The sequence below is a fragment of the Phlebotomus papatasi genome, chromosome 2 (assembly GCF_024763615.1).
Source record: "Phlebotomus papatasi isolate M1 chromosome 2, Ppap_2.1, whole genome shotgun sequence".
Lineage (NCBI taxonomy): Eukaryota > Metazoa > Arthropoda > Insecta > Diptera > Psychodidae > Phlebotomus > Phlebotomus papatasi.
Genome location: NC_077223.1, coordinates 86,671,800 through 86,698,179, shown reverse-complemented (window position 1 = coordinate 86,698,179; position 26,380 = coordinate 86,671,800). Strand labels below are relative to the sequence as shown.

General features: G+C 34.3%; 1 protein-coding gene across 1 annotated transcript; it reads left to right on the top strand.

Moving 5' to 3' along the window:
* The first annotated feature begins 447 nt into the window (after positions 1–447).
* LOC129804863 (ribosomal protein S6 kinase alpha-5-like) lies at positions 448–26,115 on the top strand. Its single transcript, XM_055852530.1, has 6 exons — positions 448–1,390; positions 12,845–12,913; positions 13,047–13,180; positions 13,256–13,340; positions 18,071–18,186; positions 22,083–26,115. The coding sequence occupies exons 1-6, from the start codon at positions 748–750 to the stop codon at positions 24,639–24,641; spliced, it is 3,606 nt and encodes a 1,201-aa protein (XP_055708505.1). The 5' UTR covers positions 448–747; the 3' UTR covers positions 24,642–26,115.
* The last annotated feature ends 265 nt before the right edge of the window (positions 26,116–26,380 follow it).

The window sequence follows — 26,380 nt, the reverse complement described above, 5'->3', positions numbered from 1 at the left end:
TGACAGGAACCAATATAAATAAAGAAAGAGTCGATAATACAGAAGCACTTGAGAACAAAAGTGTTAAAAATCATATTAATTTTCCATTGAAGTAGCAGTATCATAAGACAAAGTTGTTTATTATTAAACTTTGCATTATTTATGACCAAATTTATTTTTTTCGCTAAACATTGCATGAATTATTGTTGGAATAAGTATGTTTTGTTTTTTTTTCTTTCCTGTGTTACATTTTAATGCTGATTTGTTTCATTTCTTCATCCGATTGAGATGTGATTTTTTTTTGGTACAGAAATTATATTTCCAAAATTATTTTATTTTTCAAATACATTTTTTTTCAATTTATGAAAAAATAAAGATATAACGGCTAATATTTTAAAATGGCCTTCGAGAAATATACGCAGCCGTTGACTGTCAAGTAGGCGGCGACATTGCGGCGAATGCTCGCTTTCTAATTGTCTTCAAAATGGCTGCCATTTGTGGAAATTTTTAATGGAGTGTTCACAGTGTTTTCCAATTTTCCCAGAAAGAGTGCTTAAAAACATTTTTTGACCAAATCAATTGAAGTGAAAAGGGTGATAGGACACACATAAAGTGGAAAATGATGAAAAATATGGACTGAAATGGTGAAAAAGTGAGAAATTTGCAGTTGCAATTGTGAGTGGTTGGGAGAGACTGACATTCAATGTCAGTGAATTTGTGAGTGGTGGAAAAAAAAGGAACAATTTTTAATTCTTTTTTGGGGGAATAATGAAAAGGAGCAAGAAGGGCGACATGTCCAAGAGTAAATATCACGAAAGTGGGTTTTTTGAAGAGAACAATTTTGTCGATTATACAAAATCGGGTGTAGCTATGAGGCCAAAGAAAACTGCCCATGGAGTAGCGTCCAAGTTCAGTGATGCTCGGAAGGAGATGCAACGGAGTCAGGGCAGTCAGTCTCCGCCAGTTCAGCAGCAACTGAAGCATTTCCATGAGAATGCCAGCAAAGGTCGAAGGGGCAAGAAAATGGTGACACAGCCCGTGCATACGCCATTGGTTGGCATCTTGAAGAAATCCTCACCACAGATGCCCCGGAATTTGACAAGTTACTTGAAGAATGCCCAAGATGGGGACACAGATATCACCTCGTCATCCTCCAGGCATGCCTACCGTGAACCCCATAGGCTGTCCAATACCTTTTCCGACAGTGAAAATGGTGTCGATGGGGATTTTGTGGTGATTGAGACAGATGACGAGGATGGCGATCAGGGTAGTCCACCAGTTGATCCAGAAGCTGCCAGGAGACCCAAACCCTTGCCCCTCAATGATCACCGAAGTGATTCTGTTGTGTGCGTGGGAAGCTACAGCAAGAGTGACTTTGACCTGGAACAGACATCAAGAATCAGGAACAATGGTTAGTTGACACACTTTCCGTTCTATTATATACCTTTTTTTTATATATATTTTCTCTGCACACACCGATAAGTGCTCTCTGTTGAGAATTTGTCTCTCTCCTTAAGAAAAAAAAACATCCACAATTGCATTAATTCATTTGAGATTCTGCAAAATCGTACAAATTACTTCGACAACGACTTTAAAAGCCCTCAAAAGTAAATGACTTTTTTCTCTCTCTTGGTCTTTCTCTCGCCTTATCTCCATTGGGTTTTGTGGTCAATAACTTTAGGATGTTCCCAATGGAAAATATTATTCTTTTGAGCCATATCTTGAAACCGAATTCAAAAATGTCATGCTTTTCCTTGAACAAATAAACTCAAATTAGCGAGTGACTTCTTCTAAACTCTGCAAATCTTGCAATGCTGGCCAAAATGGTCACCTAAAGCCTTCAGTGAATCACTAAGACACGATAATGGAATTGTTTTAATCTCAAGTGACCGAGGTTGGACAAATTTCAATGTTTCTTGGCTTAGAGATTCCAAGCAAAATGGACTGAGGAAGGTTTATTATTTTAAAGGCATTAGCTAATTAGAGGAAGGCTTTGAGGCTTCGAACACTATATTTTTCCCATATTCCTTTAATTGAGTCACACATTTCTTGAAAAAATGAGGTCAGATTCATTGAAGGAAATGGGAAAAATATGAAATGTTCAAATCCAGGATGTGTGCGAAGCCTGAAAGGCTTCCCTTACATCACTAATGCCATAGACAGACTTACGGTTTAAGTCAAGAGACGGCTTAGTGGAATAGTCGACTAATCCTCAAGTTTGTCAAAGCCATAGACCTTATACGGGATTCAGACTTAAAGCAGTCTTCAGACTAGAGGTTTAGCCCACTTTCCGAAGGTGTCAAAATAGTAAATAGCGAACAATTATATTACTTTTTTAGAACTTTATAGGCCATTTATCTTTATTAATCTAATTCTAAGTTAAATTTTTCCAAAAAATCGTGATTGACAAGAAATTAGAGTAGTTAAGCCATATGACTAAGCCTTAGGTCTGAAGTCCGAAGGCTTAGGCTCTACTTCCTTATCAGGCACGATTTTTTAAAATTATTGTTGAGGGTTGGATATTAATGGCAAAAGGTTCTACAGTAGAGTCTCGCTATAGGCCATCGCTCTATAGTCCACAATTTATCGACCGTTGATTTCAAAACACTGATTTTAAGTTAGGTTATGTTTTTTAGTATGCGACATGCATAATTATTTTAATATTTTTGGCAAACTTTATTAAGTAGTTGTGATAATTGTGATCCACAATGAAGAGAGCGAGGACAAGTACCACAATCGCAAAGAAAGTGGAAGCCGTCGAGCAATTTCAATACTAAAAATCGTTGATAATTTTAAAAAATTACATGGACTATAGTGCGACCCAAGTGTCAAATTTGAAACCAAATATGGACTATAGCGAGACTCTACTGTAATTAGATTTTAAAACAACAATAAAATGGTTTGTTATTTAGATTTTTGTGACCTTCGGGAACTGAGCTGAATCTCCAGTCTGAAGCCGACATTAGGTCCGAAACCCATTTTGGGAGAGTACGAGATCGCTTAAAAGCGCAAATATTGATTTTTGTACATTAACAATTTTTCTAATTCTCGCAAGGAAGTGAAGCCATCTGAATTTAATTAAGTTTGAATATAGAGGAAACTGGGGCAGATTTAGCCAAATTAGAATTATACAGTGAAATATTATAAGTTTGCCTTAGAAACGACAATGGGCTAATCACTAAGAGTAAACACCCGGCTAACACATTAAATACTTATTAAGTATTTAATAAGTTTTTAGCTTACTTAATTTTAAGGAGTTGTAGAACATTCAACCAAAAAAAAACATATGAAAATGAAATAAAAGTGAGAACTTTACGGCGGATAGCGAAAGTATTTTGACATGACACAGCCTTAACACTAACTAAGTATACTTATAATTAAGGACTTTCGTCAAATGACTTTTTAAGTAGTTAACCTTATGCTAATAATACACACATTTACCTCATTTTTTTATTTATCAAATAAAAAAAAAAACACTTTTGCCTTTGTATACGTTACTGCCATCTCTTTTCCGGCTCCATACTTTTCGTTAGCTGGATCGAACGGAACTGTTGTTCTCCTCAAATCTCTCAGAAGAAGCGTTTCAGTTTCAGATCCATCTGGAACAAAAATCGAGGGGGCACCAAAAAAATATCGATAGTCAAAATGTGTCCATCGCATTCTCTATTCCAGTTTTTACTCTTTGTCACTAGATATCACTCACAACTGTCTGTCAAAAAATTGCTCAAGTAAATCCCTAATAAGTACTTATTAAGAACTTATTTTATGCACTTGGACAAAGTTTTTCTTTAAGAGTATGGACAATGCTTTCAAGCATTGTGCTAAGTAACAGCTTACCTTGCGTTAGCCGGGCAGTTTCCATTGTATTCATTCAAACATTTATCAGCCTGATTCAAGCATTTTTCCACAAAAAAAAATGCGCAAAGAAAAATTTCAGTTGCTAAATGATTCTACCTCAGTATCCTTTGTTTTTTTTTTATTTCTCGCGAGAACAGAATTGAAGAGAATATTAAAATGCGATAAATATTTCTGTTCTTCCTTATCATAATTAGCCCTAATTGTGATTTTTGCTCTGTTGCCAAAAACTATATTTGTCTCTTTTGTGCCAAATCTAAATTGATTTTTCTTGTGATATAATCGAAATTTGAAAAAGGCCTGCAGATATGGTAACCCTAATCTACGATTTGTACTTTGACATCTCTGAAACCAAACCAAATTAAAAAATATATACTTAGAAAAATATATACTAAACGACAATTTAGAAATGAAAAATTTATATTTAGTCTGGATATAATTGGATTTCTGGACGCAGGAGTTTGACAGATTGAAATTGATATCTACAGACAAAACGAATTTCACTGAATTGAAATTGAAATTTACTGAATTTAAAAGATTTATGAACAACGTGACGTTTGAATACGAAAAAATCTTAATACCTCTTAGGTTCTTCTTAAAATCAGAAAAATTTCATGAAATCAAAATTCATATCCCTTTTTCAAACTTTTTGCATATTTCTATCCCATTCTTCAATACACTTTGGTGTAAATTGAATTTCATGTGATGTCTAAAGGAAGAAGAAGGAGAATGCGAAAGAGTGTGAGAGACATGCATGAGAAAAGAAGTAACTTAAGCAAAAAAGTAAATAAAAAAATAAAAGTATAAGAAAAAGTATTAAAAAAAGGGATTTTGATTTCATGATATGTTCCTTATCTAAAAGATGTGCCGGAGTCACAACAAAATTAGTTCAAGGGCTAATACGGTCTTCAGACTAGAGGTTCAAATAAATTTCAACGTTTTGACAAAAGTGTCAATAGGGGTTCCCTGTCGAAGAGGTGTTCATTCGACCCTACCATAATGTCGAGGAGAATTTTAAGGTAATTTTGCTTTCAAGAGTTACTACAAATTAATTTAAAAGTGAAATTATTGCCAAGATGGTATATCTATTTATTTGTCCTTATGTAAACTTGGTTGCGGCTGCCGCCAACTTACTACTTACAGTAGACTCTCTCTCAATTGGGTATTTGGGGCAAAATGTCATCCGGTTTATCGATAGATTTGGGCATCAAAATCATTGTAAATTCCACAAAAAGTGCTCAATTATAAAGAATCACGATAAAATAGGAAGAACTACAACGAATTTGAGCGAATTAGCTTTATAATCAAACGTGAAAATTGTCAACAAAATTTTTTCGCCCGATTGAAAAAGAGCCGATTGAGCGAGAGTCTACTCATCTATATAACCTATACTACTCACCTATATCACGTACAGTGTGTCCCGGATTATGCATGTTTTTCGGGACGAAGAAAAACCACGCGAAATGGCATTATGTATACAGAAAATTTGCATATCAGCAGGAGATTTGCTCACAGCCAATTTCTCGTGCTATTTCCATCGTCAACCGTTCATAAGTTACGCATTTCAAATTTACTGAATCAAAAAATTGAACACATTTAGGGTAAATTAAGCTAATTCAAAACTGCTCCAAATGAAAATATTTCTCTACTCCAAATGGAAACGTCACTGTTTTCATAAAAAATATAGTACTAAAATACTATATTTATATATTTTCTATACCTCAGTTTCATTATTTAGCTAATTTTGCTTCAAATAAAGCGAAAATCCATTCATATTCACAAATTTTAATTTGTTAATTTCTCAGAAAAATTAAAAGTGTACCTTTTCACCATCGAATTTTTCATCGATCGACCATGTTTTCCAATGAAAAACACAACGAAGTGACTGTTCTTTATTCGTTTTGTTTAACTTTTATGTCATATTTCTGGCTAATTTTAGTTAAATTAAGTACTAATCTTTATTGTTAACGGTACGTAAAGTTTTCAAATGAAATAATTACCTATTTCGTGAACAAAAAGGGTTTTTCTGAAGTGTCTGCAAATGCTTCAATAGGAAACCCTGGAAATATGATTTTTTTGGAGAAATTTTCTTATTGTTTAAATGGGAAAGGAGAAAAGACTAGGATTAAGAACAAATCCTGCACTCAGGAGCAACTCAAGTCGCGGTTTCACATACGCGTTTTGTCTTCAATTTGAAACTTTCCCTTGTCTCCATTTGGATTAATTTGTTTCCAATAAAAGCATTTTACGCTCGCGTATTTTTGTTGTATTTAAGAAGTTTTCAAATTATATCTAAAGAATTTTCACTGAACAGTAACATTCTAGAAGAGTCAATGAGCAAATTTATGTAATTCTCTTCAAAAAAAAAAATGAACATAATGTGTTGAATCTTCTGTCAAAGTTAAAGCATATGAAAATGATTTTGAATTAGGACATTTACCCTAGTGGTTTTTTGAAAAAAAAGATGTCACAAATCAGTCCCTAGTGGTATGCAAAGTTGCATAACCCCTATGTATCTTTATTCCTTTAAGGCTAAAAAACGTTCGGCAGAAAAAAAGAGATCAGTTTTCACCGGTGGAACACTGATCCTTAAAGAGTTAAGAAAGAAATTACAATTCTATTAGGTTTTATGTAGCAATCATCACGTGTGGTATGGTTAAGGCAAACATGGAAACATGTTAATATCTGAATATAAAACATATCAAACGCAATAAACACTTTAATAAACACATTAAAGAATTCATAGTCTTTCTCAGGTTCTGAGACGAATAAAATGATTATAAAAAATAGGACAAGATAGTTTAATCCGATTGTCTCGTGATTTTTTTTTATTTTGAAAATTTCCAGCTGAAAAATGTCAAGATATTTTTTTTGCAAAATACTTGAAAAGGCTCAAATCTAGTGCAAAATTGAAATTGGCTTGAATTTACAAAATTTTGCGGGAATCATTCAGACATGCGGGTCAAGAAGACTAAAAATAAAAAAAAAACAAAATATTTCCTCTATTTTTTTCAACATAATACAAAAAATTTATTTAGTTTAAGATCTTAGGCATATAAAATTGCAATATTAGGTGAGATTCTTAACAATCTCACCTACTATAATCCTAACAAAATTTCATGTCGTCCGATCGACCTCAAACTTGGCCAAAATGTGTTTCGCCACTTCCTGATCACGAATATATATGTGGCTATTTTACGTTCCCGGCCGGCCGGCCGGCCGGCCGGCCGCTCTTTGGAGCTTAATAGCTCTTAAACTAAAAAAGATATCGACTTGCGGTTTTCGGCAAAGGTTATATATCGGATGAAAATTGCAACTTGGTGCATTGACCCCCCACCCCCCACCCCTCCTTCCGCCATTTTGAAGACCCCCTTTTTTTGTTTTCTCAATAGCTCCGCCCCTATGGCATCGAGCGGGCTCAAATTTTAGTATGTTATAGCTGGGCCTTAGAGCTTTCCATAAATACCAAACTTAAGGTCCCCCGACCCCCCTGACCCGAGCTATAAGGGTCCAAAAAAAATTTCTTAAAATGGCCATAACTCCGGTTCTAATCGTCAGAATTTAAAAAGTGAGGGCTTTTTGGAAAGCTCTCGTGAAATGCCACTTCCCATTCTAACATCGCAAGTTCATAAAACCACCGCTAGGGGCGCTATTATTGAAAAGAAAATTTTTAAATCTTATAAGTTAAATAACTCAAAAATTCCTTATGCAATCGGGCTGAAATTTTAGTATGTTGTAGCCGTTGATTATACCTATCAAACAAAAAAAACCTTAAGTCGATCTAAAACCCCTGACCCGAGCTATAAGGGGTCAAAGTTCGAACATTGACCGGCCTCTATCTCCGGTTCTAACTAACATAGCGACCTAAATTTTACCTTTTTGGTTTCGTATCGATGAGCACTTTCAGATGGAAGTTCAAAAAGTCACCATAGGTGGCGCTGTGATAGCGTCAAAATTCATCGAAATTCAAAGTCACTTTTCTCAAAAACGGCATTGTGCAAGTTAATGAAATTTTAGTATGTTGTAGTCCAGTCTAGGACGTTTCCAAAATGGTGCGTATGTGCGCTGTGGTTTCAATAGAACCGGAGATATGAGGGGTCAAAGTTCACGAAATTCAAAAAATCATATCTCCGGTTCTATGTGACCGATTTTGATGAATGAGGGCTTAAACGAAAGATCTTACCAAATGCTACAACTTTCTAGAACATTTGAACTTCGTGGGACCAACACCAGGGGCGCCACAGTCGAAAAACCAATTTCAATATCACATAACCTCAATTATCTCGACTGTCGCTGAACCGATTTTGATGATTACTTCGACACAATTGTAGAACACATTTGTCTCGACATTTCGTCCATACATCATTTTCCGCTCAGACTACGCTATCACTTCGATTTTGCCGTTTAAGTGTGAAAAAAATGATTTTTCCCATAATAACGCTTTGAAATCACTCAGATGCCAATTTGACTGCCTCTACTCCACCAAGACACTTAAAATAGGGTTTTAAATGGAAAGTCCCACAAAATACAACAATTCTTTGATATAGTTGAAGTTCAACAAATGAACATTTGGGGCACTCTGGATGAAAAAACGAGTTAAGAAACAAAAAACCTCGCTTATCTTGGCTTCTGAGTAATCGATGAGTTCAAGTTCTACGGCAAAATTATAGAGAACATTCTGGTCTACATTTCACCCATATAACACTTTTCTGTCAGTTCATCCAAATCCTTGACATTTTGGTTTAAATACAAAATTTGCATAATTTCACGAATTTGATTCAAGATAACTGAATGGCGTCTCCCAACTTCAGCTCTAAATCGAATTTGCATGCACTCCGAGTTAGCTCACGTTAAGAATCTCACCTACATAAGCCGGTTAGGATTATCTGTCCCTTTAGACTATATTAGGTGAGATTCTTAACAATCTCACCTACTATAATCCTAACAAAATTTCATGTCGTCCGATCGACCTCAAATTTGGCCAAAATGTGTTTCAGCACTTCCTGATCACGAATATATATGTGGCTAATTTACGTTCCCGGCCGGCCGGCCGGCCGCTCTTTGGAGCTTAATAGCTCCTAAACTAAAAAAGATATCGACTTGCGGTTTTCGGCAAAGGTTATATATCGGGTGAAAATTGCAACTTGGTGCATAGACCCCCCACCCCCCACCCCTCCTTCCGCCATTTTGAAGACCCCCCTTTTTTTGTTTTCTCAATAGCTCCGCCCCTATGGCATTCAGCGGGCTCAAATTTTAGTATGTTATAGCTGGGCCTTAGAGCTTTCCATAAATACCAAACTTAAGGTCCCCCGACCCCCCTGACCCGAGCTATAAGGGTCCAAAAAAAATTTCTTAAAATGGCCATAACTCCGGTTCTAATCGTCAGAATTTAAAAAGTGAGGGCTTTTTGGAAAGCTCTCGTGAAATGCCACTTCCCCTTCTAACATCGCAAGTTCATAAAACCACCGCTAGGGGCGCTTTTTTTAAAAAGAAAATTTTTAAATCTTAAAAGTTAAATAACTCAAAAATTCCATTGTGCATCGGGCTGAAAATTTAGTATATTGTAGCCGTTGATTATACCTATCAAACAAAAAAAACCTTAAGTCGATCCATAACCCCTGACCCGAGCTATAAGGGGTCAAAGTTCGAACATTGACCGGCCTGTATCTCCGGTTCTAATTAACATAGCGACCTAAATTTTACCTTTTTGGTTTCGTCTCGATGAGCACTTTCAGATGGAAGTTCAAAAAGTCACCACAGGTGGCGCTGTGATAGCGTCAAAATTCATCGAAATTCAAAGTCACTTTTCTCAAAAACGGCATTGTGCAAGTTAATGAAATTTTAGTATGTTATAGTCCAGTCTAAGACGTTTCCAAAATGGTGCGTATGCGCGCTGTGGTTTCAATAGAACCGGAGATATGAGGGGTCAAAGTTCACAAAATTCAAAAAATCATATCTCCGGTTCTATGTGACCGATTTTGATGAATGAGGGCTTAAACGAAAGATCTCACCAAATGCTACAACTTTCTAGAATGTTTGAACTTCGTGGGACCAACACCAGGGGCGCCACAGTCGAAAAACCAATTTCAATATCACATAACCTCAATTATCTCGACTGTCGCTGAACCGATTTTGATGATTACTTCAACATAATTGTAGAGCACATTTGTCTCTACATTTCGTCCATACATCATTTTCCGCTCAGACTACGCTATCACTCCGATTTTGCCGTTTAAGCGTGAAAAAATTGATTTTTCCCATAATAACGCTTTGAAATCACTCAGATGCCAATTTGTCTGCCTCTACTCCACCAAGACACTTAAAATAGGGGTTTAAATGGAAAGTCCCGCAAAATACAACAATTCTTTGATTTAGTTGAAGTTCAACAAATGACTACTTGGGGCACTCTGGATGAAAAAACGAGTTAAGAAACAAAAAACCTCGCTTATCTTGGCTTCTGAGTAATCGATGAGTTCAAGTTCTACGGCAAAATTATAGAGAACATTCTGGTCTACATTTCACCCATATAACACTTTTCTGTCAGTTCATCCAAATCCTTGGCATTTTGGTTCAAATACAAAACTTGTATAATTTCACGAATTTGATTCAAGATAACTGAATGGCGTCTCCCTACTTCAGCATCAAATCGAATTTGCATGCACTCCGAGTTAGCTCACGTTAAGAATCTCACCTACATAAGCCGGTTAGGATTATCTGTCCCTTTTCTGAAATTTTTATTTAAAAAATTTCAAAAGTCAGCCTTTTGAAAATTAAGAGACTGACTTAAGCTGCCTGTCTCCTTAAGTTGAATTGAGAATTACAAAAATCTGAAAATTTTCTCAAATTCTCAAATAACATGAAAGCTCGCAAAAAAGCCCAGTTTTGATTACGAACATCTCGTTGACATTTGTTTGTTTTGATTTAATTTCTGGATAAAAATACATAAAAACAACCCAAACCTTAATGAAATGAAGAATATCTTTAATCCTTTGGTACGCAAATTGAAACAGGGAAGGAGATAAATGAGGGCTAAATTGAAACCATTACCACCTTAAAACAGCAACGTTACTGTTTTCTGACGCATTTCTAACACTTTGCCCGCCTTTACCATAAATCAGAATTCTGGGCATACCGTTCGTTTCCCCATACAGGCACATTTTCTCACTGTACGCACTTTTTTCAACTGCAAAGAACCCACAATTAACTTGAATTTCAGTTAAAAGCACCTTCACTGTTAAACGAAAATAAGTTTTTGTTGTGGAAATTTGCTCAGCTGACAGCTCATTGGTAGACTTGGTATATTTCAAGAAATTTCATGAATTTCCGTCTAAAGTAGGTGGCGACAGTTGTGAAATTTTTGAAATTGTACCATCTCATTGGCATGCAAGTACCAGAAGAAATCTCAATAGAACGCTGTTCCCCATAGGAACAGTCTGGAAAACTGTTTACAATTTTTATTTTTAAGCTTATAATAAAAAGTTCAAACCAAATTGAATTTTTTGTCATAAAAGCACCCTTTTTTCATATGGAGTTGAAAATTTTCTAACAAATTTTTTGAAAAAAATTCTCAATGGAAATGGCACATTACAAAAATCTGAAAATTTTCTCAATGGAAATAGGGTAAAATGAGGTAATTTGGAACCATTTACAATTTGGGACATTTGATATTTTTTCACTATTTTAGAGATTCAAAAGGAAGAAAAGCTGTTCCTTTTCTTCTTAATCGTCTTTTTCCTCTATTTCGCGGTCTTTGTTTTCTCTTTGCTCATCTGAAACAGTGAGAAAATCTCAAATGTCCCAAATTGTAAATGGTTCCAAATTACCTCACTTTACCCTAGCCCATAAATCTTCAATTTTTAAGATTTCTTTGAGAACTTGGTTTGCTATGAAATTATTCAAGTTACGGCTAAATCTCTAATCTGACGACTACATAACTTTAAATTACTGGCTTGATGGTTTTGATGTCTGTTATTGCTCTTTAAGCTGGGGCAATAAAAGATGACAATTTGTTTTCCTATATTGTTACAATGAATTTGTATACCTCAAACGGAAATTCCGAGAAAAAGTTAAATTGTGGGAGAGATTTCTTCAAAGTGAATATTTTAAAGTAATTTTTAGAATTGTTTGTCATCAATTTGCTATTAATAGATCTATGCAATTTTCTCAACAAAAGGTGTGTATATCTTCAATAATATTTACTCAAAAATGTTTTGTTTTCGTTAGAATAATGTTTGATATTTTTTTAAAAATAAATGAAGGTTAGAAGAAGAAATTCTGTGTAAAAGAATTGAAGTTAGGTTATTTGTTGATTGAAATATGAATATTAATTTTTTTGTGACTTGGGGGAGAGTAAGAGAACCCTGACCTAGAAGGATGCTTTTTTTTTACTTTAACTACAAGTTGTCCCCATTAATTTTTCTTTTGCCAAATAACTATATAACAATCAGTAAAAAAAAGAAGTGTATTGCATAGTTGAGTGATGAATAATGGCGCAAAGAATGACACCAATTTTCCATTCAACAATCTCAAAAATTTCGTCTATTCCGGTATGACGATGGCAGAGTCTTTTATATCAGAAATTTTCACCGTTTACCAAATTCTTTTACTGTATTTTTCGTTGGTGCTTTTTTTTTGAGAAAGTATGTAAGAGAATAAGCAAAAAAAATAAATAACATAATACACCCGAGAAGTGTATAAGCGATGATTTTCTTCGTGGACTGGTAACCCACTTTTCGGCTATAAAAAGTGTAAGGTATTTTGTTGGTGTTAGTTAAACCAATATGATTACATGATTGATATTTATTATGAAAATAACTAAGGTTGTGTGCAACAGAGACGAGAGAGAGATGCGATTTTGAGGAAGTTGTCGATATTATTGAAAATATACCATATAAACTTTACAAGAAAGAAAGAAAAAAAACAGAATGTTGCAATTGTGATTTTGCACTAAAGACACTATCAATGCAATTTTTATCACATTTTCTCTCTCTCTCACTTGATATCTTTTCAGTGGTACTTCAGCCAGAAGACAAGGTTGACATAACACATTTTGATACACTCAAAGTGTTGGGGACTGGAGGTTAGTACTTGTTTTTTTTTTTTTTTAATGTAGCCTCCACTGGCACGTGAATCTCTCTCAGTGAAATGCTGATTTTAATTCTTTCTCTCTCTCTCTCTCCCGCCGATTTTATTTTCTCTCCATCATTACATAGCTTATGGAAAAGTTTATTTAGTGAGAAAGAATGGAGGAGTTGATCACAATAAGCTTTATGCAATGAAGGTGTTGAAAAAGTCAAATCTTATTCAGAAGAAGAAAACTGCCGAGCATACAAGAACTGAACGACAGGTTAGCAGAAAATTTGCAAAATTTTAATGGAAAATTTTCTGCAATTGTTTTTCTTTTCTTTTTAAAATATTTTAGGTCCTTGAAGCTATCAAAGACAGCCCTTTCCTCATTGACTTTCACTATGCTTTCCAGACAGAATCACGACTGTATTTAATTATTGGTAAGTAAGATAATATTATCATTATTTTGATATTAATTTCTTGTGAAAAAAAAAGAAGGAAAGTTGTTTAGCATTCTACTAATTTCTTAGAATTTTCATTTGAAAAACAGAATTGTAAACATTCTAAAGAATTTGAAAAACACTAACATGAATCTGGATCAGTAAAAGAAATCACGAAGAAAACTGAGAATATATTCTTGGAAAATTTCCACTGCTAGAATTTCTGGTAGACTTTATCTTGAATGTACTCGCAAAATTTATTTTGATCAGTGAATAGGGGAGAAGTGGGAAATTTCAGGGTATTTATTTTTTATGGCTCTGGCATAGGGGAAAGTGTCCATGCTTTGAACGGTCCCAAGCTTTATAATGACTAAATTTTTCCTATGTTTCTGAATAAATGCGGCTCCGCAATATATTTTAAAAACAAGACATTTTCCCCTAGATTTTAAAATATGAATGAGATGAGTCACATTTATTGAAAAACCTACGAAAAATTTAGTCATTCTAAAGCTTGGGACCGTGTAAAGTATGGGAACTTTCCCCTACCTTTTAGATCGGTAAAAATTCATGAAATTGAAATTCACATCCCTTTCTTTCTTTAATTTAGCTTTGCATGTGTCGATCCTACTCCTTCGCACTCTTCTTCTTAAAAAAAAAAACATCACACCAGTTTAAATTTAGTTGAGTCCAATTTTGAGACTGAAAGATTGGGACAGACTTATGCAAATCTTTTGAGAGAAAATGAAACGCGAATTTTGATTTTATGAAATTTTATCGAACTAAAAGGTGTGCCGTTAGGGAGCCATTAGTAATCCAATTTAAGTGCTGCAGTTTTGGAAAAGTTATTAACAAAATTCTTTGTGGCTCCAGTGCAATTTTTGAATCAGGAAAATTTCATCAAATCAAAATTCGAATCCCATTTGAATTCCGATTTGAATCATTCTTTCGCACTCTTCTTCTTCTTTTAAACATCACAACAAATTTAATTTAGCTCAATCGAATTTGGAGTGCGTAAGAGTGAGATAGACATATGCAAAACGTGTACCAAAGAAAGAGAAGTGAATTTTGATTTCATGAAATCTTCCTGATCTAAAAGGTATGCCGGAGCCAGTAAAGGTTAAGTTCACAGGGACAAAATAGTATTCACGATTTTGAGTTTTTCGTAAAGCCATTTCTATTCGGTATTGGTTAATCTTACCGGTTCATAACCAATTGACATCGATTCAAACTTGTCAAGGATTCTAAGGCCTTTACAGCGGCACCAAATTTATCTAAATCGCCTGAAAAATAAACTCCCTAGAGCCATTTTAACTTTGACCTTAAAAAATTGATTAGGAATGATCCAACGATACTTGCGTATATACACTGAGAGAAATCCGAAAAAGATAAAATAACATTCCGTAAATGGTAATTTTACCCTGCATTATTGATCCGAAATTGGTGTAAATATTACCCTTGTTAGGTGTATTAGGGGTTAAAATAAACCATTTTTCATTTAAATTTTACCCTTAAAAAGGTGTAAAATTAACATTAAAAAATAGTTATGAGGAAAAAAAGTTAGTCGCACCCTCTTTTTTTCTCTGTGTAGTTATTTGGGGAGAGATGAACCACTCCAAATTTTAGCAAATTATTTTTGCCGGTCAACATCCCAAAAAGCCAAAATCGCGAATAGTCAAAATCCTGAAAGAAGTGAAATTATGCAGAGGGTAATAATCCTTTGCTTATCTCCAGAAAGCGCAAATGCAATCGTGAGAGTAGCTACAATTAGGGATTCCAACAACGGTTAACCGGTTTCGAAAAACCGGTTTTAAAACCGGTTTTTAGAGATGAAACCGGTTTAAAACCGCGTCTTTACAAAAATTTTGAAATTTTTCTTGAGCTTAAGTTTATTTCTTGAAAATCATGATAAGGGAAGAGTACCCCGGATCGGAATGTTAAGAGACATACTCGATATTAAGTTGAAAATATGAGCCTCAAAATACTATTTGGTATTTTTGTGTATGCTAATCGGTATATTAGTGATCCATTTAACTATATCTGTGCGTTTGAACTTTAAAATTTAACCATAAAATAATAAAAAATAGATGTAATTGCTACTGTGTATTCTGTACCTCGAATCGTCACGAATTTAATCAGGTGTCTCACGGAAAATTGGTTCTATAAATTAAATTTCCACTAATGCACTGTATTCTTGTGAGAATTAAATGGTAAAAAGTAGCTAATAATTTTTAAAAGTTCATTTTAATTGGTGCAATAATATGACAATAACTTGACGATCCGAGGAACACTGCCGATTGCTGGTGCTCTTCCCTTACACTGTAAAATATTTCCTAAAATTAGAAGGGAACCTGAAGTGCAATATTATTTTAAGTATAATCTATAGTACGGTAGTATGTTAATAATATATAAAGGATAGTAGTAATTGGTTTCCTGTACGTTTCTTCCACTCTTGAAAAGAATTATTTGCTTAAGAATTTGGGATTTTGACCGGGACCAAATTTATTTATTTTTAATTTTTTTTTTTGGTAATTTTACTTTTTGCTGAACCCCACAGAGAAATCAGTATTCGACTGCATTTGTCAGGTTGTCTTAAATTTCCGAAAAGTAGGCAAGAAGCAGGAGGCGGGAGAATTATGGCGCAAACATGGGGATTTGAAGGCCCCCTGTCCCTTCCCCTCCAAAACCATGATTTTGGATATGTTTTGAAGGTTGTATAGGTGGATTTTTCTTCCCTACACAAAAATACCGTTGAATCATTCCTAATAACGGTTTTTTCAAGATGAGAAGCTAAACAAGCTCTCGAGAGAGTATTTCTCAACGGAATTTAATTATGTCTGGGCTCGTTGGAAAGGTCTTGCGATTTTTTATGAAACTGAATCGGTTCCAAACCGGTTATGACCCGTTAAGTAATTTTAGTTCGAAAACTTATTTTATTATGTCAGTCTGTCCGTCCGGCTGTTGCCAGCTCTAAAGGCCGAACGGTAACGGCCAATCGGCTAAACTTGAATCGATTTTTTTTTTAATTTTTGGATATGTTTTAGAGATTGCATATACGTACATTTCTTCGTTATACGAAAATACCGATCGAAGGTTTTTAAAATGTCTCTATAGAGCGTATTCTCAACTAAATAGTACCACGTTTGGGCTCGTTAGAAAGACCTGGAAATTTCTGATAAACCTGAACCGCTTCTACAGAACCGATAATCTGTAGGGGAATTCTGTAATTTTCGTGGCATTGTCATGCGTGAGTTCGAAACCTGACAATGCCAATCGAGCTTTTTTCTCATGTCATATGAGTTCGAAAATGCAATTCGCACTGATTTTTTAATTAAATCCCTTTACTTGATGATTTTATGAAGATACAGTATACGTCTTGGTTTATTTGTTTAACAAAATTCATTGTCATTTGTATTGCCAGAAATCTCTGACAATGCCACGTGAGCTGAAATGTCAATTTCACGGCTATAGAATCTCATTTTCGAAAAAGCTTTCCTAAGATTCGAACCCAATTTGACATATGGCATTGCCAGAGCGTTACAGAATTCCCTTCCTGGTATTGGTTCTGAACCGGTAATCAACCGCTTCAAAACCGATAACTGATTTTTGTTCGAAATTCATTCATTTTACTCCTAATGTATATTTTGGGCAATGTTTTGAGTGATTAATAAATCACTCAGATAATGATAAATCGATTCAAATCGGTTCTGAATCGGTAATGAACCGGTTATGATCCGATAAGTAATTTTCGTCCGAAAATCAATTTTATTACTCTTAAAACTATTTTTAGGGTATCTTTTGAGTGAATTGTGAATTGATTTTTAATCGGTTATGTAAAGTACTTCTAAGGTGTAGCATCTAAGTCACGAGTTTGAGCACTTTGCAAACCCTAAGACTCTTTGCCACCCTTTTTTTGTAGAAAATTTAAATTTCCAGATCTTGTAAGCCCTACTCCAAAATCTCTTGAACTCCATTCAGGTTCACTTAAATACCTTCTTCAAATTTGTTCAATGCATAGAGGATAATCTGAAGAAGATATTTTACTGGTAAAAACCGCATCAAGTTATCAGTTTAATCTCCGCTTAGTCTAGAATTTCTGCTCAGTGTTGTGAATTTTACAAATTGATTCTCTTTGATTTGTGATTCAACTAAAAATTCTCTTAAACTGTTGATTAAGCATAATTGAGAGCATCTTAGTTATTTTATTATAGAGATAAAAAGGGAAGATCTGAGATTTTTTTTTTTAAATCATTGATAAAGAACTTTTATCATCAGTTGCTATCAAATGAGGAAAAAAACAGTCTATTAAATTCAGATTAAACAGTGAGAAAAATTGCCATGTCGATAAAAATTGTTTTCAAGTTGAATTTTGAGAAGTTATGAAGACGACTAAATATTACACTTTGTGTATTTCCGATGGCAAACAAGATACGAAAAATATGCTGATCATTCCAGTTGAATATTGTATTTTTTTTTTCTTGGTCGTAGAGACACATAAATAAAGTCTTCCTGTGATTTGTACACGTCAGCAGAGTGTATTGAGTTTTCAAAGACAAGAAGAGCGCACTTTGCAGTAGTAAAGAAATAATTTGAGCGCAATATCTGTGTATTATTTATTTTCATTCAATGGGAAATTTTCTTTTCACTCTCAAAGAAACAACAACAACAACAAAAATAGTGAAGAAAATAATAATAATCAAACTGGGCTTTTTTTCTTTTTCTCATCAAAACAGATTATGTCAGCGGGGGTGAATTATTTACACACCTGTACACACGAGAGAATTTTACTGAAAATGAAGTACGGATCTACATTGCTGAGATTGTCGTGGCCCTGGAACAGCTTCACAAGGTATAGTATTTTTTCTTTGATTACTATTTTTTTTGTTAATTTATTTTCTGCTGAATGGTCGCTGGTCGTTCGAGAGAAGCACCCAAAAATAGACAATTATCTTTAAGCATATTGTTTTATTTTGTTTCTGAGAAAGAAAGAAAAAAAAGCGCTTTTCCTATTTTTGCTGAGAAATGTGGTCGTTCCTGTTTTATATTTTCATTATTATATTGCCACAGTATTGTGCTATAAATAGAAATGCAGGGGTTATTGTTTGAAAATTAATTGTCAATTTTGTAAATTTCCAACAAAAAAATGAGACACTGCACTGCGGAAATTTTTGGGATGAGGAATTTCACTGAAAAAAAAATATTAAGTCCATATTGCATGATTATTATTTTTAAATTTTATTTAGTTTTTTATTTAAAAATCAGAATGCTTGAAAAAGTAATTGTGAGCAGTAGTTAATTATAATTCAGGAATTTTCAGTCAATAAGGTGAATAAATGAAATTTTCGTAAATAGGGGAAGGCTTTAAGGATTCGCGCACTTAAATATAATTTTAATAATAAGTGTTAAGTCACATATTTCCTGAAAAAAATTAAGGCAGATTCATTAAAGGAATGTGGAAAATATATCGTACATTGAATATTACAATGGCGGATGCCAGATTTCAGCAGTTTTCAGGAGACGGCCTCAAAAACTAAATTTCATAATATTTTCTTATTTTCATTTACAAATTTTAAAGATTGTATATGATTCCACTGGATAGAGCACATATGTGGAACTCGAAATGTTGGACTTTTATTACCCAAAAATATTTAAGATACGCCTCTTGTTTAGTAGGATAAATGTCCTAATTCAAAACCATTTCCAGACGCTTTAACTTTGACAAAAGATTCAACACATTAAGTTCATATTTTTTCTGAAGAGAATTACATAAATTTGCTCCTTGACTCTTCTAGAATGTTACTGTTTAGTGAAAATTCTTTAGATATAATTTGAAAACTTCTGAAATACAAGAAAAATACGCGAGTGTAAAATGCTTCTATTGGAAACATATTAATTCAAATGGAGACAAGGGAGAGTTTCTAATTGGAGACAAAGAATGTAACTGAAACCGCGACGAAAGGTTTCCGAAACCTTGTTGAGTTGCTCTTGAGTGCAGAATTTGTTCTTCTTCCTGGTCTTTTCTCCTTTCTCATCTAAAACAAAAAGAAAATCTCTCCAAAAAAATCATATTTCCGGGGTTTCCTATTGAAGCATTTGCAGACACTTCAGAAAACCCCTTTTTGTTCACGAAATAGGTAATTATTTCATTTGAAAACTTCTCGTACCGTTAGCAATAAAGATTAGCACTTAATTTAACTAAAATTAGCCAGAAATATGACATAAATGTTAAACAAAACGAATAAACAACTGTCAATTTATTTTGTTTTTCATTGGAAAACATGGTCGATCGATGAAAAATTCGACTGTGAAATGGTACACTTTTAATTTTTCTGAGAAACTAACAATTAAAATTTGTAAATATGAATGGATTTTCGCTTTATTTGGAGCAAAATTAACTAAATAATGAAACTGTGGTATAGAAAATATATAAATATAGTAATTTTGTACTTTATTTATCATGAAAACAATGACGTTTCCATTTGGAGTAGCGAAAAATTTTCATTTGGAACAGGTTTTGAATTAGCTTAATTTACCCTAATTTAAATTTTAATAGAATTATTTTTTATTGGATTTCAACAATATTTCTTTTGTTGCTCGACCATAAAATAATTTTGAAAATCATAGACCCATTGAAATTAAAAATAAATAATGAAAAGTTGTGTATTTTGTTTATATTTCATTTTATTTGTCCATGAATCCATTTCATTCTTCAGATCTCTTTGTACTCTATATACAATTGACATTTTTTAATTAAAAAAAGAAGTCAAGATTCGAATGTTTACAATTTAGTCAAGATTTTGATAAAATGTGTAGTGCGTTTTTGGAATAAGATTTCTCACACAAAGAAATAAGATCACGTTTCTTTGTGTCTTTTAGAGGCAGTGGTCCATTGTAAACCTTTTCCATCTTGCAATTTCTCTCTACAAAACAAATCCACTGTACTGCACGAGCGAACTAGGTTATGTTGTCACTTTATTCCTCGAAATGTCAAAAAATAATTACCGTTTAGTGATACAGTGGCGTAGGATTCATGGTCAGTGGAATAGTGACGTATGATTCCTCAGATAACGCCACTGTAACACTAAAAACACTCAGGGAAATAATTATACGCCACTTTTATGCTATTTTTATTCTGCAAGCTTGACAAATACTCAAAATTATGAAAAATATTTCTAACAAAGTTGTTGAGATTATTAAATATAATGAATATTTAATAAATTTCCTATCAGAAAACAGCAATATCTCAAAATTGACAAAAACCAAGATCCGCTGTTGTAATATTCAATGTGCGATATATTCTCTGGGCGAAAAAACGAGTTCAGAAACAAACAATGTCGATTATCTCAACTTCTGAGTAATCAATGTGATCTAGTTCTACGGCAAAATTATAGAGAACATTCTGGTCTACATTTCAGCCATTATCACTTTTATGCCAGTCCATTCAAATCCTTGATATTTTGGTTTAAATACAAAATTTGTATAATTTCACGAATTTGATTTAATATAACTGAATGGCGTCCCCCAACTTGAGCTCTAAATCGAATTTGCGTACATTTCGAGTTAGCTCACATTGAGAATCTCACCTACATAAGCCGGTTAGGATTATGTACCATTAATAAATTTTCACTACCTTGTACGAAAGTTGAGTTTTAAAAATTCGAAACTGAATTCGACTTTTTCGAATTTCAATGACTGTGCAAATAGAGTTTTATATATCTTTTATCCAGGACATTGTTGCGAAATCAAACTTCAGCTGTGAATCCGAAGATTCAATGCGAAGTAACTTTCTGCGATTATGATATTGATTAGATAAGTGATATTATCTAAGCTTAACTTGATGACAAATTTCGAAGATTATCTTAAAAGATCCTTTGAAAGTATCAAAATAAAGCCTGGTTAAAAGTAAATCTGGACGCCCCCTTATCCTTTCTACAAGTGAGAACCTAAATCCTTTGGTAAAATATTGTTTACACTTCTACAGAGAACAATTGGTGCAAAAAAATTCTGAGTGGGCGAAAATAAATTTAAAGTAACATTTGACATTCAATCTTACCTGATTTTATGGTTTTCTGTGGCAAAGAAACAGAAATATATTATTTTTGTGATTTTTTTTTACTTTCTTTAAGAAATAAGAACTGAAAAATTAGAAAGAAAAGAGCAATATATCCTCTTTATCAAATATTACAAGAAAATGAGATAATTTAGATGATAGATTGTTAAGGATAGATACGAAAGTGTCAGATACTTTTTTTATACTATTGGTAATGATTTTCCATTGTTGTGATCGCGGAGGTTGGTGCCGACGCTAATAAGACAGCGGTAGCCGCATGGGAGATGACTCAAAAAACAGGGATGACAAAATTCAATTAAATCCGTGTCAAAGTTGGTTACATAGAAAATTAAGTGTTTTGTAAAGTTACACTTCAATTGATGCACCTTGTATTATAATCCAGTAATGTAGAGGGCATTAGAATTTATTAGAAAATGTCAATTTTTTCTTAGAAATGGTTTTTCTGTCTATTTTATTAATACAGTCTGTGCTTTGAACTTAGGGAAAAGCAATTTTTCTCAGTGTTTTTGTTTACATTTTGCATTAAACTGCTGCTAAAATCTTTTTGATGAATAACGCGATAGCATCTAGCGCACGCGTCTCTCGATAAGCAGATTAGCTACATGTGACACTGTGTAGCTGGTTGAATGACTGCGATATTAATTCAGATTATATTATTTATTTTGCCCTTGCAGCTAGGGATCATCTATCGTGACATAAAGCTGGAAAATATTCTTCTGGATGCCGATGGGCACATTGTAATCACGGACTTTGGGCTGTCGAAGGAGTTGACGGCGGAGAAGAATGGTCGTGCTTATAGTTTTTGCGGCACAATTGAGTACATGGCACCGGAAGTGGTGAAGCAGCAGGGCAATATGGGGCATGATTTTGCTGCTGATTGGTGGTCAGTCGGTGTTTTGGCGTATGAATTGCTTACGGGTTCATCGCCATTCACGCATGAGGGTGAGAAGAATACGCAACATGATATTTCATTGCGTATTCAAAAGGGTCCACCACCACTTCCTGACAAATTGAGCGTGGAAGTGAGGGATTTTATATCGAAGTTGTTGATAAAGGATCCGAAGAAACGATTGGGTGGAAGTAAGGTGGATGCAACGGATATTAAGAGTCATCCGTTTTTCCGACGAATTGACTGGGAGAAGTTGGTGAGGAAGGAGATACCGGCACCATTTAGACCGCCGAAAGACTATGAGACAGATACGAGCAATTTCAGTGAAGAATTTACGAGGTTACCAATTGCTGAGTCTCCATGTCCGGCACCGCCGAATCATGAAAGATTGTTCAGGGGTTATTCATTTGTGTCACCACATTTGTTGAGGTTGAGGGAGGCCTTTAGTGGGCAAGTGTTGTACAGTCCGTCAAGTGTGAAGCCCAAAGTGAGGGATTTGATGAAGTTGGCTAGGAGTGAGTTGCCTTTTTTCCAGAAATACCAAATGGATTTTAGTGAGGTGATTGGTGATGGATCATTTAGTATCTGTCTCAAGTGTATAAGGCGTACAACGCGTGATGTGTATGCGGTGAAGGTGTTGAAGGCATCACATGATGCACAGAGTGAAATTGACAATTTAATTGCATGTCAGGGTCATCCGCAAATTGTGAGATTTGTTGAAGTTATACGAGATCAGGCTTTTACCTATATTGTCCTTGAGTATCTCGATGGTGGTGAATTATTTAAGAGAATACAGCAATCCAGGCGATTTACTGAGATTGAAGCATCGGGTATATTTACACAAATTGTCAAAGCTGTGCAATTTATGCATTCAAAAAATATTGCCCATCGAGATCTCAAGCCGGAAAATGTGATTTTTGCCAGCAAAAAGTCAAATTTGGTTAAAGTGGTGGATTTTGGATTTGCTGTTAGGCAAGATCCGGCACACACAAGTGTACCATCGTCGGCTTTTACATTGGAATATGCAGCTCCTGAGGTGCTGAGTAAAACTGCCATTGGGGATAAGGCACACATGGAAGCATGTGATTTGTGGTCACTTGGTGTGATCCTGTATACAATGCTATGTGGTCAGAGTCCATTCCGGTCACCAAGTGATTCGGAGGAGAGTATTTGTGGATTGGTGGAGAAGATAAGGCATGGGGATTTTGATACAAAGACTCCTGCGTGGAGATGTGTCAGTCCAGGTGCGAGAGATTTGGTGACGCGTCTGCTGAATGTTGATTCAGAGAGGCGAATGGAGATGAATGAATTGGTTAATCATTCATGGCTCCAGGGGACAACCCTACGTAAATCTCAATTGACACCACTGACTCTGGCTCAGGATCTAGCATCGCTAGATTTAACAGTTAAGGCGATATTTGATGCCTACAAACATGCGCAGAGCAAGGGCTTTACGATGTTTGAGGTGGAAAATGCCAAACTGAGCCAGAGGAGGCGGCATAAGAATTCAAGTCACAGTAGTGAGAGTGATTTGGGTAGGAGCAAGAGCTCGAGTGGCGTAGTAACGTCAGATCTCAATAATCGTTCATTGAGTGTAGAGAGCTCAGATATTGAGATTGTAGGTGAGTTCCAAATCGGCTATCCCAGTGGTACGGCTGGTGATAGTGCTGGAATAACGCTCAATAACAATGAGGAGGCTACAAAGGAAGAGATCACAGTGAATGAGGTGAATTGTGATGCCAATGGGGCAGAAGTTGAAGTAGGGAGCAATAATGTAGAGATCACAGAGACAAAGGAAGAGACTGAAGAAGTAAGAGAACATAGTACAATGGAAGAAGTTGTAGAGAAGAAGGAAGAGCAGGAGGTTATTGTCAAAGTTGATGCTAAGGTAGAGACCAGTAAGAAGGTTGAGGAGAGTCCAGTAAAGGAATCTAAGCGAATTTTATCGCATCATTTGGCAAATATGCATCATGGATTCAAAGAGAATGGTGAAGAAGAATCCCATTTAGATGATGTATTTGCTGGATTTTCAGTTGAAGATATCAGGGAAGGGTACAAGAGCTCAATGAGAAATGGTGAAATTTGCGCAAGTATTCTCAATAGTAGGAAATCCCAGCCAAAGTTAAGGGGGCGAAAACGAAAGATTAAAACAGAAATTCCCGATGATACCCATTCAAATGGGAAAATACCAAAATTGTTGGAGGTTATACCTCCAGCAATGGCGGCAAAACCTGCCAGAGTTGGTCATAGGATGACCACAAGGCATATGAGGAGGGAAGAGATTTGTGGAAGAGATGATCTCTTCAAAGATTACATTGCCTTCTCCTACATTCAGCTGAATTAGACCAAGAGACAAGAAGAGACTAGGTAAAGACTTCCGGAATTGTTGTCCGTATCATCCCCACGTTAAAAGGTACGGAACCTTTATTTCCCCTTTCTCTTATTTTCTCAAATTGTTTTTATTATTTTTCTTTAAAAATCTGAAATTAATTAAAAAAAAAAGTTGAAAAACTATTTTTTTTTTCGGAGCAAAATTAATAAACTGTAACTTTTTTTTAAAGTATAAATAGTTGTTTTTTTTTTGTAAGGTTAGAAAATTCTTTTTTTTTAAGAGAAACGCGCGAAGTGATTGATAATGATGGCACTTTGTACGAAAGACAAAGAACGAAAAGGGCAATAGAGGATAAATTATTAAAAAAAGTGAATTATATCCTTTCCTAACCCCATATTGTACATAGAATTCAGCCTGAAAAAAAAGTTAAATGAGAGATATATTCAGTTTATAAATATATATTTAGAAAATAAATAAAAATTGATAAAAAAAAATGTATTAAGGAGAATGAGAAAAACAAAAAATAATTAATTATTTAAGGCCACAAATACTTGTGAGGAAGAAATGAGAAATTTAAAAAAAAACTACGGAATTTTTGCTCTAACACAGAAGTGCACTTAAATAAAATTTTAATAAAAAAAAAGAGATAAACAAGTTCTCCTTCCCCCCGTGAGAAACAAACTTTAGATAAAAGAAAAAAAAATCTCAAAATATAGGAAATCTTTTAATAAACAATATTAAAATATTAATTTATAATATCATTAAAAAGAAAAAACTGGCAAGAGGAAGCCAGAACGAGAGAACTTGGAAGAATCAAACAAATGAAGTTACGTAGAAGTGTCTTTTAGTCGGTTTTTTATTATTTGTTTAAGTTAACAATCGACATTTCAACTAAAATTTACTTTTATTTCATCAATTATTTCCCTAAAAATATTATTTTATGTTGAAAAAAAAAATTTGGATGGAGCAAGATTTGATATTGAGTTTCTAGCTTGCAAATTCCCATTAAAAAACACCCTTTTTTAGCCGACTTAAACTAAAAAGAAAGAGAAATAGTAATGAAATAGGGCAAATGTTAACAGAATTGAATTATATATATGGACCAAAATGCGATGCACGTAGAATGAAAGAAAGAGAAAAAAAATCTACCACAAGTGTTACTTTATTTTATTTTTTTCTCAACTAATAAATGCGTATTTTCCACAAACACAAAAAAAGGTTATTCATAGTTCAGAATGATAAAAAAAATACATGTTACAGAAATTGCGAAAAAAACGTAACATTGTTTTTAGGAATTGCTCCAATTAAATAAAAAAATTAAACAATTCATTAGATTTTAGATACACCGAAAATATTTTTATAAGAAATGCAGGAAATGCAAAATAAAAAGATTATCATTTTTTCTGGGGTTTTTGTTAGTTTCATACGTTATGTTTTATTTATAATATTGAAGTAAAGAAAATAAAAAGAATATGACTTGACAGCATTTTTTTGTGGTTTGTTTTTGCATATTCTGCGTATCTTTCCCATGACGTTGGACTTTGTAATTTGACATTTTAGTAAATCATCCCGGAAGGAACTAAATCGAAGAAGATCGATTGAACAAAGCTATAGGGGCGCTGGTTCTTTCGTCAGAAAGGCCAGAAACTCCAGGCGATAAAAAACGAACAGAGAGGAACTTTTTATCTTGAATATTTTTTTTTTTACTAAGGGGAGGTTTCTAAGCAAATGAAGTCGACCACCCTGAAGGG

Coding starts and splice junctions, on each gene's coding strand:
- LOC129804863 (XM_055852530.1), top strand. CDS start 748: ATGAAAAGGAGCAAGAAGGGCGACATGTCCAAGAGTAAATATCACGAA. Junction 1,391..12,844: donor ATCAAGAATCAGGAACAATG/GTTAGTTGACAC, acceptor ATATCTTTTCAG/TGGTACTTCAGCCAGAAGAC. Junction 13,181..13,255: donor ATACAAGAACTGAACGACAG/GTTAGCAGAAAA, acceptor AAAATATTTTAG/GTCCTTGAAGCTATCAAAGA.